The sequence below is a fragment of the Lipotes vexillifer genome, unplaced genomic scaffold (assembly GCF_000442215.2).
Source record: "Lipotes vexillifer unplaced genomic scaffold, Lipotes_vexillifer_v1.1 scaffold496, whole genome shotgun sequence".
In the NCBI taxonomy this organism is placed as follows: domain Eukaryota; kingdom Metazoa; phylum Chordata; class Mammalia; order Artiodactyla; family Lipotidae; genus Lipotes; species Lipotes vexillifer.
In genome coordinates, this window is record NW_006786690.1 from 9,733,480 (window position 1) to 9,748,691 (window position 15,212).

Consider the following 15,212-nt stretch of genomic DNA (forward strand, 5'->3'; position numbering starts at 1 on the left):
AAGCCTGAGCCTTTTTGCACTGCATGTAGAACTTTCCACCCGACCTGGCATTCACCAAGCCTACCTTTTCAGCCTGACCCACTGCTGCATCCTTACACAGCCAGGCTCTACCCACACGAGATTCCTTGTTTGTCTTAAACTTCCCTACCTCATGGCTTTGTTTGGATGCCCTGATTTCATTTTCCCTTCCCCTTCCATTCCTCTTTCGCCCCTAGACTTGTTTGCCCCATGTTAATTGATTGAAAATGTCCTGACCTCTAAAACCCATCTTGGGGACAAAGCCAAAAGCCACCTTCTTTCACACTACTCTCAAATTCCCCACCATGGAGATTAAGCTCTTCTCTTTTTCTGCTTATACTCGTTTAATACACTCTTCATACCTTCTTCTTAATGTTTTACCATCTGTCTTTTACCATAATTATCTGTGTAAGAGAGGCTGCATACAAAGGAAGAACTTTAGACTTGGGAAGCAAATTCCTTGGCTCCTCTAACCCACAATTTCCTCATCTGTAAAATGCATATGATAAATTCTGTTTGTGCCACAGGGTTGCTAGGAAATTTAATTGAGGAAACACTTGTAAAAATATATTTTAACCTGCAAAATTATAGGACGATGATGATGTCTCCTCCACAAGATTGTTCTCTACTTGAGGACAGTCAGGCTCCATGTCTTAGACATCTGTGCACCTTTGACAACACCAGGTTCATAGTTGACATCTATTAATTCTGTGGAATTGTGTAACAAAGATACGAGCCATAGAGCTTCTTTCTTATGTAAAAGTCTGGGACAAAAAAATGCAGGGAAAGTAAAATGAAGCCAGTTCTCCTGGTTATTTGATGAGTGTGTTCATGGCCAATCATGCAATCCTTGATTAAGGTAGAATGTCCCTTTCAGATTGACATAGGGGTCTGTTGAATCCCCAGCATTATGTTTTGAAAAACCTTTTAGTGTTTAGGCTCCAAATATGGTCAGGTCATTCCATACACTTGCTAATCTTGCTCCTGCAATAGCCAGCAGGCCCAGACTGGATAACCAGCCTTTCTTATTCCATAGTTACATAATTACAGGCCTTATCAAGTATGTCCTGGCTTGTAGATGTGAGACACATGACAGCATAGTCTCTAAGCATGGGATAAATGCCTCAGGACCTTTCCCTGGAGACAAGTGAGGGAACAAGAGAATTTAACCTCTGAAAGTGCAAAAATTAGAGTTCAGTGAACATTAATCTAGTGACTACCAGGCACCATGGAAAATATGAAACAACTGGAAGACCTTGAACTTCAGAGGATTATAATATAGTAGGAAAAGTATTCAGAACACTGAGGAACTCTTTGCTTGTCGTGAGTGTAATTGTGCATATTTGACTTGTCTTCAAGTAGGGATTATTAGATTTTAACTTGAGGTATGTGACTTGGCAATAGTTGTTTGTGGAGCAGTCAAGCACATTTCAGAAAGCTTGAAGAGATCTAGCAGTTGGAATAATCACGTTCTCAATGTTATTTCTTAGCAGAGTAGTCATACCGTACTACGAATGGTAACTTTTGTATAGCACATTCCAGTGGTCTAGATGTTCTGAAAGGAGAATGTTCTGTTTGGGTGGAGAACTTTGGTAAAAGGAAGTATTTACTTGAGCAGTGGTATTTGCTTAAATTCTTAATTTTTTCTGAAAGGCTTGTTGAACTTGGGTCCCCAACCCCCACCCAGACCAGCATGTACGCATCTTAAATAAAAATAGGCAAACAGAGTTCAGTAGGATGCTTAAAATATTTGAGTGTATTATTGATGGCTGTTTCTCATTCCCATTATATCTGAGTTCTAAACATAGCTGCCTAAATTGACTCCCTTCCTCTCCAAGCTTTGTTGATAATGACTGCTGGATATTGAAACTACAGTGTGTGAAACTTGTCGTTTCAGTCCCATTAGCTTTGCATAGGGTTTGGGCTGTACCTTCCTCTTCCAGAAACCTTTGTTTGCTCAAAGAGAAGCAGGAAAATGCCAATTGCCTTATTTTAGTATCGGATTAAAATACACGTGGTAAGGACCTCATGGGGCCCAGCTGCTGGCTAGGTTTTCAGTCCAAATAGAGAAGAAGAATGTTTGCTACCTCTTTGAAAAATAAAGGCGCTGTGCTTTTTTGCTGCATGAAGGATGCAGCTGCCAAGAGTTGATCTTTGAGGAATAGTGGGACATAAATGAGCTACTGACTCTTCTAGTTATGAAATCATGGATTTGTCTTATTAAACATTGTTATAATGAACATCAGCTAAGGTTTCAGAAGCCAGAGGACATTGCTAATTTCTGTTCTGGGGTTATGGATTATCAGGTGGAAGAGAATGTTCTTTTATGCCGGGCACCAGTCAGTTCAATTCAAAATTGCCCCAGTTTGTTGGAGTAGCTAGTTCAAAAAGGTATGTATGAGAAGACCAAGATACCTGAAGCTTGCCTCCTTTAGTGGAGATTAAAGTGTGGCTTCAGTAATTATCCTTTTTGTTTGTTTAATGTCATCTGACTTGATCCTTTGTTATTTGCAGTTCTCAGCAAACCTGAAACATGAGCAGTGGACTTACATAGGGTTTTACTTCTTTTGTTTTTCTTCTTCTTTTTCCTTTGGGCCATGCTGCTTGCGTGATTGAACTTGGGCCATGGCAGTGAAAGCACAGAGTCCTAACCACTGGACTGCCAGGGAATTCCCAGGATTTTACTTCTTAATAGACTTTGTTATTGGGATGTTAATTAAAAAACTGATTTAGATATGGATTAGAAGTTACTTTCAAAGGCAAAGAAAGTCAGTAGGAATAAAAAAGGGGATGGGGGAATTACCTGGCAGTCCAGTAGTTAGGACTCGGTGCTTTCACTGTGGGGGCCCGAGTTCATTCCCTGGTCAGGGAACTAAGATCCCTCAAGCCTCAGGGCACAGCCAAAAAAAAAAAAGGAAGAAAGTCAGTGGAAAGTGTAAGATCATTTAAACCTTCATATTACCATTGTAGCATGTTTGAGTTCTGGGAGTAATTAAAGTATTTTGCAGATGTGAGCCTGTTGATGATTAAATGGTATTTCATTTCTTCACATCTCTAGTTTCTTTAATTTCTTTGTTAATTTGAAAAGTCTGTAGCTCTGTTATTGCACAGCATCAGAGGTCAGATTTTTTTTTTTTTAATTTTATTTATTTATTTATTTTTGGCTGCTTTGGGTCTTTGTTGCTGTGCGCCGGCTTTCTCTAGTTGTGGCAAGCAGTGGCTACTCTTCATTGCGGTGTGCAGGCTTCTCATTACGGTGGCTTCTCTTGTTGCAGAGCACGGGCTCTAGGCGCACGGTTTCAGTAGTTGTGGCTCAGGGGTTCTAGAACTGAGGCTCAGTAGTTGTGGCACACGGGCTTAGTTGCTCTGCCGCATGTGGGAACTTCCTGGACCGGGGATCAAACCCTTGTCCCCTGCATTGGCAGGCGGATTCTTAACCACTGTGCCCCCAGTAAAGTCCCAGATGTTTTGGATTTACTCCTTCCACTGGCTGAGATTACTGGGTGTGACTGAACACATTGCTTTTATTCTCTCTTAACTCATTCAATTTTTGGACTTGGCTTTCTTAGTGTAGAGAGTCCTTAAAGGCATATGAAGTGGGCTGAGTTAAGAAAAAATAAAAAAGGAGGGTTATTCCCAGAGCTAGTATATATCACAGAGGTAATTATAGCAGTGGTGTTTCCCTTTTTCTGAACTTGAATAAGTGGTGCCAGAGTTCAGAAGAGATCTTAGAAACGGTGGTGTGCTAAACTGAACAAGACCTACAGATAAACTGGATGATCACTGAAGCCATGCACTAGTGGGTTGAATCTCTGAATTTCTTTTCCCTTTACCCTTTCTTTTATGTGACGCTTAACTGTTTTAGCCTAGTTTCACATTGAGAGGTCTGTTTTTCCCAGTGGTATGCATGAAATGAATGAAGTTTTGCTCAGCCCTTTTCCTGAAATACAAGATGGTAAATGCGGGACTGGAAGGAGCGCATGGTCATCTTTTCCAAAGGACAGAGGCTAAATGAACTTTCCAATGAGAAGCAAGGTGGCAGCGCTTAGCTTTCATGTCTCTTGTCTAGACTCTGGCTCTGGTCTTTCTGGTTTTAGGGGAACAGCCCCTCTCACAGTCACTGACTCTTTTCTTTGGAATAGTGCCCATTGGTGAGGTGTATATAGTCACCTAATTAAAAAGGCTTTTCTTAGAGACCTTGGTGCTTTTTAACTGTTACTTACTGCATTGGTTTTCTATTCAGCACCAACCAGTCGGCCTTGGTGGCTTTTGGATACACACCTAGGAGCTTAATGACTTTCATGTTTTTTCTCTCAGTTGTTTGGGGGCCATTACTACTTCTGAGATCGCCGAGCTACATTGGTTCTGTATGTGTGGTTACTTTGTGGCATTGATTAAAATTGTTTTCTTTTCTTTTGAAATTTTAAATTTTATTTATTTATACATACAGCAGGTTCTTAAAATTGTTTTCTGTCATTCTCTTTCATATAAAGTCTTGTTATTGTTTTGTGCCTCGTGTTTCATTTGAAAGCAAAAGCAATAAGAGGAGGACGGGTGGAGAGAAATGGGAGGACAAAGTACTTCTGTTAGCGCTGACTATCTTCGCCTAGCCCTAGGTGATAATAACGCAGATTTAGATTAATGATGCAGCTGTGCTGAAATTTCACTCATCGAACACCCTTAATCTGAATTCTTGTGTTCTCTTGCTAGAATTATATTGTCTTATTTAATGATATCATTGTCAGTTTGCTTAGTGTGCTCAGAAATAACATAACATTTCCATAGCTTTTCTCTGGTCCTTATTTTAAAGGTTAATGTGATATTGATCAACCTGAAGACAGGAGGCTGGTCATAGAAAGGTTGATACCTGGGAGCAACTGCGGAATGTGTGAAGTAATGGATCTTTGAAAGATTTGGGCTGTAGTTGAGGTTTAGAGTGGCTTCAGAATTAGACATCAGTTACTCATTTATTGTTTTCTTTCTAGGTGCGTGCTATTATGATGCTAATCAGTCTATGTATGTGTTTGGAGGCTGTACCCAGAGCAGCTGCAATGCTGCCTTCAATGACCTCTGGAGACTTGACCTAAATAGCAAAGAGTGGATCCGACCTTTGGCTTCAGGTAAGAGAGAAAATGCTGATCTTTGCTTCCTTATCAGGTGACCCCCTTTGTTTGGAAACTTTACCTGATCCTTTAGGTGTCGGTCTCAAGAACAGATTACTGGGGCCCCAGATCCTTTGTCAAATCTGCTTGTAAATGCAAAGAGTAATATGCTCGTGTAAGGTCTTTGAATTTTTTTTTTTAGTTGTACTTTATCATTAGTGTTGGTACCCTGCCAAAACTGCTGTACTACTGTGTGAATTCATTTGTGTGGTTTTCTGAGGTACTTGTACAGGTGTGATAGGTTCTTCGGTATGAAGTTGAAGTAAGAGCAGAGGCAGCACGGTCGTGAGAACTGTAGTTGACTGACAGAAGCTATTGTTCCAGGGCTAAGATCTCTGAATATCTTGTTGTTGCCACAGCTCAGGTATTTGGGGAGTGTATGGAACATGCCTCTGCTGGTTACTTTTAACAACTCAGGAGTGTGGGAAGATTCCACAGTAGGTACATTCCTGCACAGTCCCACTATGCCAAAATTCTGGCAGAAAGAAACTAGATTATTTTCTCTTTTGACCTAACCTTTCTTGGAGAGGAAACACACACACACACACACACACACACACACACACACACACACAAATTGTTTTTGCACTCATGAGGCGGGACAGTTTGAAAAGGCACAGTTATAAGATTGGAGGGGCTGGTGTGATGGAGAAATAGAGTCCACTGAGTATAAAGTATTCTGCTAGATTTGTTGGCAAGCTCTTCCCAGACATTCTTCATTGGCTTTTCAAGGTTGGAATTCACTCTAGGACTAAGGAGACTTGGGTATCCCTTGGGCAGATTCCATACTTATTTAGGTCTTGATTTACTTTGATTACTAAACGGAAGACAACATGGTGTATTAGAAAGGTCACTGGACTAAGAGTGGGGAGACATGAGTTTCATTTCCTGGCAAAATCACCAATTCTCCATGTAACTATGAACAAGTTACCATATCTTTCTGGGAGAAATATGGAGGAGGAGCAGAAGATTCTGTTTTTAAATGGGTCGGGAAAGCTGGTTTCTGTTTCGTTTATTTCTGTAATGACTACTGTGAATGTCTAGGCCAGGAGCTTAAAATCATTTCATGAGAAGAAGCTACATTTTGCTTCCCCAAAGCTGTAAGTTCCTGTTTCTTTCCTCTGCAATAGGCAAATATAGGAGGGAGGAGCATACTGACAGTGAATAGTCACAAGTGGGGCTGGGTTTTGTACAGATGAAATTCTTTTAAATTATTGGAAAGATAAAGATGTTAATCATTAAAATTTTTTGAAGATTAGTATTATTTTAGAGCCTTCAGAATTTTGTACTTTGCAGCATTTCCTTTTCTAGCACTTTGTCCTTTATTGTACTTAATGCAATATTGATTAAAATCTAGAATCACAGATTCTAAAATGTAGAGGGTCTTATTGGCTTAAACATCCTACTGCCATTGTACTTGTTGTCCAGGCCCCATTTCAGAGTAGCTTTGATGTTCCAGTCACAAAATACAAATACAGCCTTTCTCTGGTTTGTAACTAAGCTTTATGCCTTTGGCATGGGTGTTGCTCTTTCTTGTAGACGTGGATCTCTGGACCTTCATAGCCTGTTGGCATCTACTTTGCTTATTTTTCCTTATTTCTCCCTATAAGATAGACATGGGATGTTTTGTTGTTGTTGTTAACCACTAGGTTTAAAGGCAATGCTTTGAAATCCCCAAGGTAGAATTATCAGAGAAATAACTGACTTTGTAATTCAGATTCCACAACGGATCTGAATTTTTAAAATTATTATTATTATTATTATTTTTAGCTGGGTCGGGTCTTAGTTGCAGCACATAGGATCTTTTTATTGCGGTGCAGTATCTTCGTTGTGGTGCACAGGCTTTCTCTCTAGTTGTGGCGTGCAGGCTTCTCTCTAGTTGTGGTTGCGCAGGCTCCAGAGTGCACGGTCTCTCTAGTTACGGCACAGGCTTAGTAGGCCTGCGGCATGTGGGATCTTAGTTCCCCCACCAGGGATCGAAACAGCATCCCCTGCACTGCAAGATGGATTCTTAACCACTGCACCACCAGGGAAGTCCCCAGGATCTGAATTTTTTTAAAATACAGTGTTACCCAAGTCTTAAGTTTCTCAATAAAGAAAAAAATTGCCATTAAAAAAAAAGAAACAATGTTGGACTGTTCCCTTTTATAAAATATATTAGCTCCTGAGTGTTTAAAAGTAATTTTCTAACAAAATGTCTCAAAGAATCTAGTTTCTGCTTCCCTCTAATCTACAGTTAGAGCCTAGTTTTAGAGGGGTGGAAACTGAGCTTCTTGAATGTCTACTTTAAAAAAAAAAACAAAACACAGTAATTTAATAAAGAGTCCTATGAGATTCTCATTTAGGCAGAAATCCCATGGGAAGATTGCCTGGGGAAATGTTTCTATACACTGTCATGAGTCGCAACCAAAATTACTTCCTAACTGAAACATCAGTGAGTCTTTCTGAATAAAACACAGTTGTTGGTATGTCTTGGTGTGCCTGACTCACCCATTTTAGTGCATGGTGGTAGGTAAGTTAGATGGTAGCTGAGGGGAGGGTACTACCCCCACCCTTTGGTACCAGATGTGATGTCTTCTAGCATTTGAGTATTTGCAAGTGATGGGTATCTAGGGTGATAGGTTTTTTTTGTTTTTTGTTTTTTGTTTTGTGGTACGCGGGCCTCTCACCGTTGTGGCCTCTCCCATTGCGGAGCACAGGCTCCGGACACGCAGGCTCAGCAGCCACGGCTCACGGGCCCAGCCGCTCCGCGGCATGTGGGATCTTCCCGGACCGGGGCACGAACCCGTGTCCCCTGCATCGGCAGGCAGACTCTCAACCACTGTGCCACCAGGGAAGCCTAGGGTGATAGTTTTAACAGTGCTCAGTCTTCAAAAGTGTAGCTCTTTGGAAAAGAGCATCAAAAAACAGTGGAACAGTTGGGTTAAGAGCAGAATCTTGATAAAGAATGCTACTGTATCAGGTATCTTTTTACATGTGTATTTGGTTTTATTACAGATGAGACTGGAGCATCTCATTTTGGTTGGTGTCTTAGCACAGGCTGCCGTAACAAAATACCAAAGTCTGGGGGGCTTTAACAACATGAAACTTATTTCTCACAATTCTGGAGGCTAGGAGTCTGAGATCAGGGTGCTGGTGAAGGCTCTATTCCTGGCTTTCCGAGAGCTAGTGAGCTTGCTGTGTCCTTACATGGCAAAGAGTGAGTTCTGGTATCTCTTCCTCTTTTTATAAGAGTATCTAAACCTAATTATCTCCCAAAGCTCCCGTCTCCATATGCCATCACACTGAGATTGGGACTTCAACATATGAATTTTGGGAGGACAGAATTCAGTCCATAGCAGTTGGAATTGATGTGATTTGCCAGTGAAAGCTTGTCTTGCATTCCTTTTGAAATGATAGAAGGAGGGAGCATCTGGAGGGAGTATGGGGGTGAGTGCTGGAATGACAGCAGCTCTTACAGCTGAGAGAGACCTACGGTACTTCTCCGACATTTGGGAGTTGTGTGAGTTACCGCCTCCTCCCCTTTGCATGCGGGTAGGTGACCCCTACCCTCATGGAGCTTTACACTGTAATGGGGAAGAAAAAAAAAACAGTTATGAAGGAAATGAGGAATGAGATACAGAATAAGAGGGGGAGATCTACTTTAAACAGAAGACGACCTTTTTTGCTGAGATATGAAAGATGCAGTGTGGAAGGAAGTGATAATGGCATATACAAAGAAGAGGACATATTGGAGGAACTGAAAACAGAGCTTTGTGGATGTAGCATAATGAGCAAGGGGTACAGTGGCACAGATGGAGTTGAGGTGTAGATGGAAGCCAAATCATTCACAGACCATAGTCTGTGAGATTTTGAGATTTTAAGCAAAGGAATATTATGATCCTCTTTACATTTTTAGGAACACTTTTGCTGCTATTTAGGAAATGGATTAAAGAAGGCAAGAAAATAAAGCAGAGAGAACAGGTAGGAGGCTATCAGAATAGCACAGGTGAGAGACTGTGATGGCTTGGGCTAGAGTCCTAACAGTGGAGATCAAGAGAAGTGAATGAATTTGAGCTGAATTTTTGTGTTAAAAATGATGGGACTTCTTGATGGATTGGATACGGGAGGGTGAGAGGGTCAATCAAGGCTATCTATGTTTCAGGTTTGTTCACTTAGGTAGGTAGTGGGGCCATTTGCTGAAATGGAGAAGAAACATTTGGAAGAGGTTTCTTTTTTTTTTTACCTCTTTAAACATTTAAGTGGTGGTATCAAGTAATTAGTTGTTATGAGGAGTTTGGCATTTAAAATAGAGGGCTTGACTTTCTCAAATGGCAGTACAGTCCTTTTGCTTAGTTAATTCGTCTCTTATCCTTCATTTGTTCATTCAGCAAATATTTATGGATTGCCTACTCTGTGCCTGGTATTGTTTTAGATGCTGGGGATACATGACTGAATAAAACAGACAGAAAATCCTACTGGAGATTAAATTCAAATGAGGGAAGACATATTTAAAATGACAAGTACAGGGCTTCCCTGGCGGCGCAGTGGTTAAGAATCCGCCTGCCGGGCTTCCCTGGTGGCGCAGTGGTTGGGAGTCGGCCTGCCGATGCAGGGGACACGGGTTCGTGCCCCGGTCCGGGAAGATCCCACATGCCGCGGAGCGGCTGGGCCCGTGAGCCGTGGCCGCTGAGCCTGCGCGTCCGGAGCCTGTGCTCCGCAATGGGAGAGGCCACAATGGTGAGAGGCCTGCGTACCGCAAAAAAAAAAAAAAGAATCCGCCTGCCAACGCAGGGGACACGGGTTCGGGCCCTGGTCCAGGAGGATCCCATGTGAATGACAAGTACCTAATATATTAGAAGATGATTAATGCTATTGAAGCAAAACTATAGCATAGTAAAGGGGATGAGGAATAGGGGAGATTATAACTAGGGGGATCATGGTAGACCTCATGGAGAAGGTGACATTAGAACAAAGACTTGATGGGTACAAGAAGTGAACCATGTGGATATCTAAGGAAAGAACATTCCAAAGAATAACCAGTGCAAGGGTTCAGAGGTGAGAGTGTGCTTGGGACAGTCAAGGGGTAATGAGAATCCTGTGTGGCTGGAACAGAGTGAACAAAGGAGACTGTACTAGGAGAGGTTGGACAAATAATGGAGGAGAGGGTGTCCTACATATAAGGCTTTCTGGCTGTTATAAGGACTTCGTGGACTTTGTCATATTCTTTGAGTGAAATGGCTGATGATTTAGGTTGCTGAGAAGACTGTCAGATGGCAAGTGTAGAAGCGAGGAGATCAGTTAAGAAATGGTAGCAATAGTCTAGGCAAGAAATGATGGTGATTTGGACTAGGGTGTTAGCAGAAAGATAAAAATTGGATGCATTGGAGAGAGCCCATGGTTTGGATATGGAGTGTGAAAGAGAGGAGTCAAGGATGGCTGTAAGGATTTTTAGCCCGGGCACTTGAAGGAATAGAGTTGCCATTCACTGAGATGAGTAAGACTGTGGGTGACCAGGGTTGGCAAAGTGCAGGAGAGATGAGAGATTCATTTTGAAGCATGTTAAGTTTGAAATGCACATTAGGACATCCAGATAGAAAAAGGTATGTGTCTGGAGTTCAGGGGAGAAATGCAGGCTAGAGATTTTTGTGTAGATAGCCAAATGGGAGTCATGTAGATGGATTTGAAGCCGTGAGACTGGATGAGATTACCAAGGGAGTAAGTGAAGATAGGCTAAGTCTGGGAGACTCCACCATTTGGAAATCAGGGAGGAGGGGGAAACGGCAAAACACTAGAAAAAGAGCAAGGTTGCGGGGGGCGGTGGTATGAGAAAACCAGGGGAATGTGGCATCTTGGAAGCTACCATACTTGCACGTGTTTCCAGCGGAGGAGGAAATAGTCAACCATGTCGTATGCAGCTAAGAGGTCAAGTTATATGACTGAGAAGTGGCTTTGAATTTAATAAAGAGTATTTTCAATGAGAGGTAAGGATGAAGCCTATTTGGAATGGTTTTAAGAGAATGTGAAGAGAGGATTTAAAGATAGCAAGTATGAACAATACATTAATTTTTTTTAAAAGAGTGTTACTATAAAGGAGAGCAGGGAAGTGAGGTGCTAAGTAGAGATGAATGTAGAATTAAGAGTTGTTTTTTTTTTAAGATGGCAGATATAACATGTTTATTTGCTGATGGGAATGATCTTCTAGAGGGAGGAATTGATTTGGATAAAGAGGAAGAATTAATTGCTAGGACAGTGTCTTCACATAGTGACAAAGGCAGAATCTACTGTACAGGTGGAGGGCTTGACTGTGGATAGGAACACTGACCCTTTATCCAAAGGAACAAGAAGGAATATCAGATTACGGATGCTGGTGGTTGGGTAGATGTGGGAACTGGTGGAAGTTCTCTACTGATTGCTTCATCACTCAGATAAAATAATTAAGAATGGAACAGAACAGACACCCTTGGAAATCTTGGCTGGTGATTATGAATCATGTACAATTACATTCATTGTAGTCTTTGCCAGGCGGTTCTAGGAAGTCGAATGTTTCGACTTCCGGTATTGTACTAAGGTAACACCTTCACTCTTAGTTTTGTTTGACTCAGCCTGTGTTCAATTCCCAAAGCAAATGAGCAGTTCTTAGGACAGGTACCTCAAAAGACTAATGTTTGAACCACTCTTTCTAAAATACCCTTTATTCAAACCGAAGCTAATTTTGGCATCTGTTTAATATATAATGTCGTAAGTCACAGCCTTTTTTGGTTACTTTAAATCAAGGTAGAAATTTTCAAGCAGAAATGTTTACATTTAATATTGGACTGTTGTGATTTTTAAAACTTATTAAACATTAGCTCACACCCATTTACAAAAGGGGAACAAATTTCAGTTTTAAAACTCTCCATAGTTATGAGAGTTATAAATTTTGGGAGAGCCTATAAATGTTAGGTAAAGATTTAAAGCTTAGCCTGTCAACTCTAGTCCTGGAGCACAGTTGATTTTCCTACCAAATTCTCCCCATAGAATCTTCTTTCCCAAGGATTTTTTTTTCCCCCTTTCTAGTTTCTTCCCTCTTAGTCACACGTGGAGTTCCAAATGATGGGTTGTGGTTCAGGCCCTTTGTTTTAGAAAAACACATCAAGGTCCGAGACACACGTACTAGATGCCTGTTCTAATCTTGGCCTTGCGACTTCTGAGCTACTTGCTTTTGAAGTTAATCACGTCTGCATTTTCTGGGCCTCGATTTCCTTCACTGTATAAAGAGGAAAAGATAAGACCACTGTTCCTAAAACTACACAGCAAATCACCTGGGAAACTTACTAAAAATATAGATTCCTCAGCCTCATAACAGTCACTCGCCTGTTCTCAAAGGATTGAGGATAGAGTGGCAGATCTGCATTTTAAAAAAGAAAATGTCCCAGTTGATTCTAAACCTAGCTAAATTTGGAAACCCTGGCTCGCTGCGAAATCTTCTTGCTTTCTTATTGTGCAAACTGTGACCTCACTTTGTTGTCACAGTCTATTAGGTGGGTGTGTGCCAAACTGGACTCCCTAACTGTTGTTAAGAATGGCTGCTCTGTGCTCTCTTAGCTGCTGCTTTGTGAAACTAGCTGCCTGTTACCCTAGTTGGGAACAGCCTACTTTCTGCGGAAATGATTATGGAGAAAGGTTTTGGGTATTGGTTGCCCCAGACTCTTCATACATACTACCTAACTTTCAAACCGACCCAACTAGGTTGGCACTACTATTATCCCCATTTTGCAGGTGAGGAAACTGAAGCTCAGAGAATCACCTAATAATTTACCTAAGATCACACAGCCAATAAGTGACGGAGCAGTGATTGAAACGCAAGATTTTGTCTCTAGAGTCTATGTTTTTTCCTACTATGACATGCTGTGAGTAGTTTTATTTTATTCTATAGTTTGCTAGTTTCACATTATCAATTTTACTTTTTAAATGGACTTTTAAATTTTAGAATAGAACAGAGTTCCCACAACCAGTTTCCCGTGTTGTTAACATCTAGTCATAATAGTACATTTATGACAATTAATGAACCAATATTGATACAGTATTGTTAACTGAAGTCCATACTTTATTCACATTTCCTTATTTTTTTATTCTGATGTCCTTTTTCTGTTCCGAGATCTCATCCAGGACACATTACATTTAGTCTTCAAGTCTCCTTAGGTTCTTCTTGGCTATGACAGTTTCCCAGACTTCCTTGTTTGTTGATGCTGACAGTTTTAGGGGTATTTTGTGGACTGTCATTCAGTTGTGGTTTGTCTGATGTTTTTCTTATGGTTAGACTAGAGTTACGGATTTGGGGGAAGAAGACCATAGTGGTATAGTGCCCTTTTCATCACATCCCATCAAGGGTACATACTGTCACCATGATTTATGACTGTTGATGTCAACCTTATCACCTGGCTAAGATAGTGTTTATTAGATTTCTCCACTATAATAATTATTCTTTTTTTCCCCCTCCTTTTAAAATTCTTTTTTAAAGTTTGTTTATTTTCCTGTGATTCTCTTTTCGTTATTTATAGTTGCCCTTGGTCCTTGATATTCAATTTGAGGGGGAATAACTAAGCTGTCTGGCCATTATGTGTATCGTCAGAGTCAGGAAAGAATGATGAGCAGAGGGTATGTCAGCAAAGAAACCTTTTCGCAGCTTAGAGAATTTTAAAATATCAACGATGTTTAAAATACGATGTTTAAAATATCAATGATTTGCCTTTTTAAATTTTTTGGTGGGAAGCAGGAGGATGCTGAAGACAGAATCTCTCTTTTATTATGACTTAACCCAGTCAAGATCCTTCCAGCTATCCAGAGTCAGAAGCTCTGTTGGAAATAATTTTGTTTCCTTAGGACCATTCCCCAAGAGAAAAATCACATCTTACAAAATCACTGAGTAATCCTGCAGAAAGTCTACTTTTGGAGTCAGGGGCAGGAAAAAGAAAGTATTGGTCATATCAGATGTTTATAGGAAGGCCAGAATATCCTCAGAAGCTGAGAAGTACTGGAACTATCCAGAAATAACTGCCCAGAGTGTCACTGTTTCTCTTCTGTGTAAATGACACCTTAAAAATGATACTCATAGGGTTCTTGGATCCATTGATGAAGCTTTCTGTTCTGTGTCTAGTGGAAAAGCTTACTCTTAGGTTTTCTACTGCCCTTTCCTGAGCCTGTGGTAATATCACCTGGAAAGAAGGAAGTCTGGGACTGATACCTGGCACCAGGTATAACCAAAACAGCTGACAGAAAAATCTGTTCTGGGGAAGATCACCCAGTCCTTCCCTTGCCTTAGGTCCCAAATGTCAATGCTGACATTGAAATAGCTGGATGTGGAATTTTTTAGAATAAAATGTATTAGTGTACTTATAGGCATTAGATTCTGCTTTTTAGCGTTGTTTTGCATCTTAACACTTTATACATTTTTTTTTTTAAATCACCATTATATGTAAATGTGTTCTGAGAATACCTGTCTATGGAGAAGGGGGAGAAATGGATGCTTATCAACTGGTAAATATTAGACTGTGTAGCAAGAGGACACTGTTGCATGCCTTTCAAATACACTTCAAGCTTCTCTTCTGTCATAAAAACAAATCATTGATTTCATTGTTTTAATATTTTCTTTGTGAAGGAGAAGTCCCAATTCGTTCTTACCTACAGATCTTTTCTTGATTACCAGATGTACTGATTACCAAAATGTATTAAAATCTGTCCTTAGTTTATCTCTTCCATGTTGGAAATTCTATATCCTTTAACTTTATTCATTTGGTCCAACTCATGATCCTTTCCTGTCCTTGCTTAAAACCTTCTAATCTTTTTTCTTATTTTAGATAGAAGTTCAGAGTATCATTGAGAATATAAGCAGTGACTTCCTTTGGAATTCTGAGCTTTCATATCTGCACGTGTGTTCATGTCTGCCTACTATCTTGACAAGCAATTTTTGGTTGCTCTTGGATTCCTTGTGCAGTAAAACTCTCAGACCATCTAGTGTTTCTGTTTATTGTCAAGTATACACATAATTCCCTACCCCGCACCCCACCCCGG

The 15,212-nt window shown here is 40.6% G+C and overlaps 1 protein-coding gene across 1 annotated transcript in view; it reads left to right on the forward strand.

Annotated features, from left to right (window-relative positions):
* FBXO42 (F-box protein 42) overlaps positions 1 to 15,212 on the forward strand; it is a 96,223-nt gene that overhangs the window by 62,185 nt on the left and 18,826 nt on the right. The window contains exon 4 of the mRNA XM_007459270.1: positions 5,004 to 5,138. Within this exon, the coding sequence (XP_007459332.1) occupies positions 5,004 to 5,138 (135 nt within the window). The remainder of the gene's footprint in view (positions 1 to 5,003; positions 5,139 to 15,212) is intronic.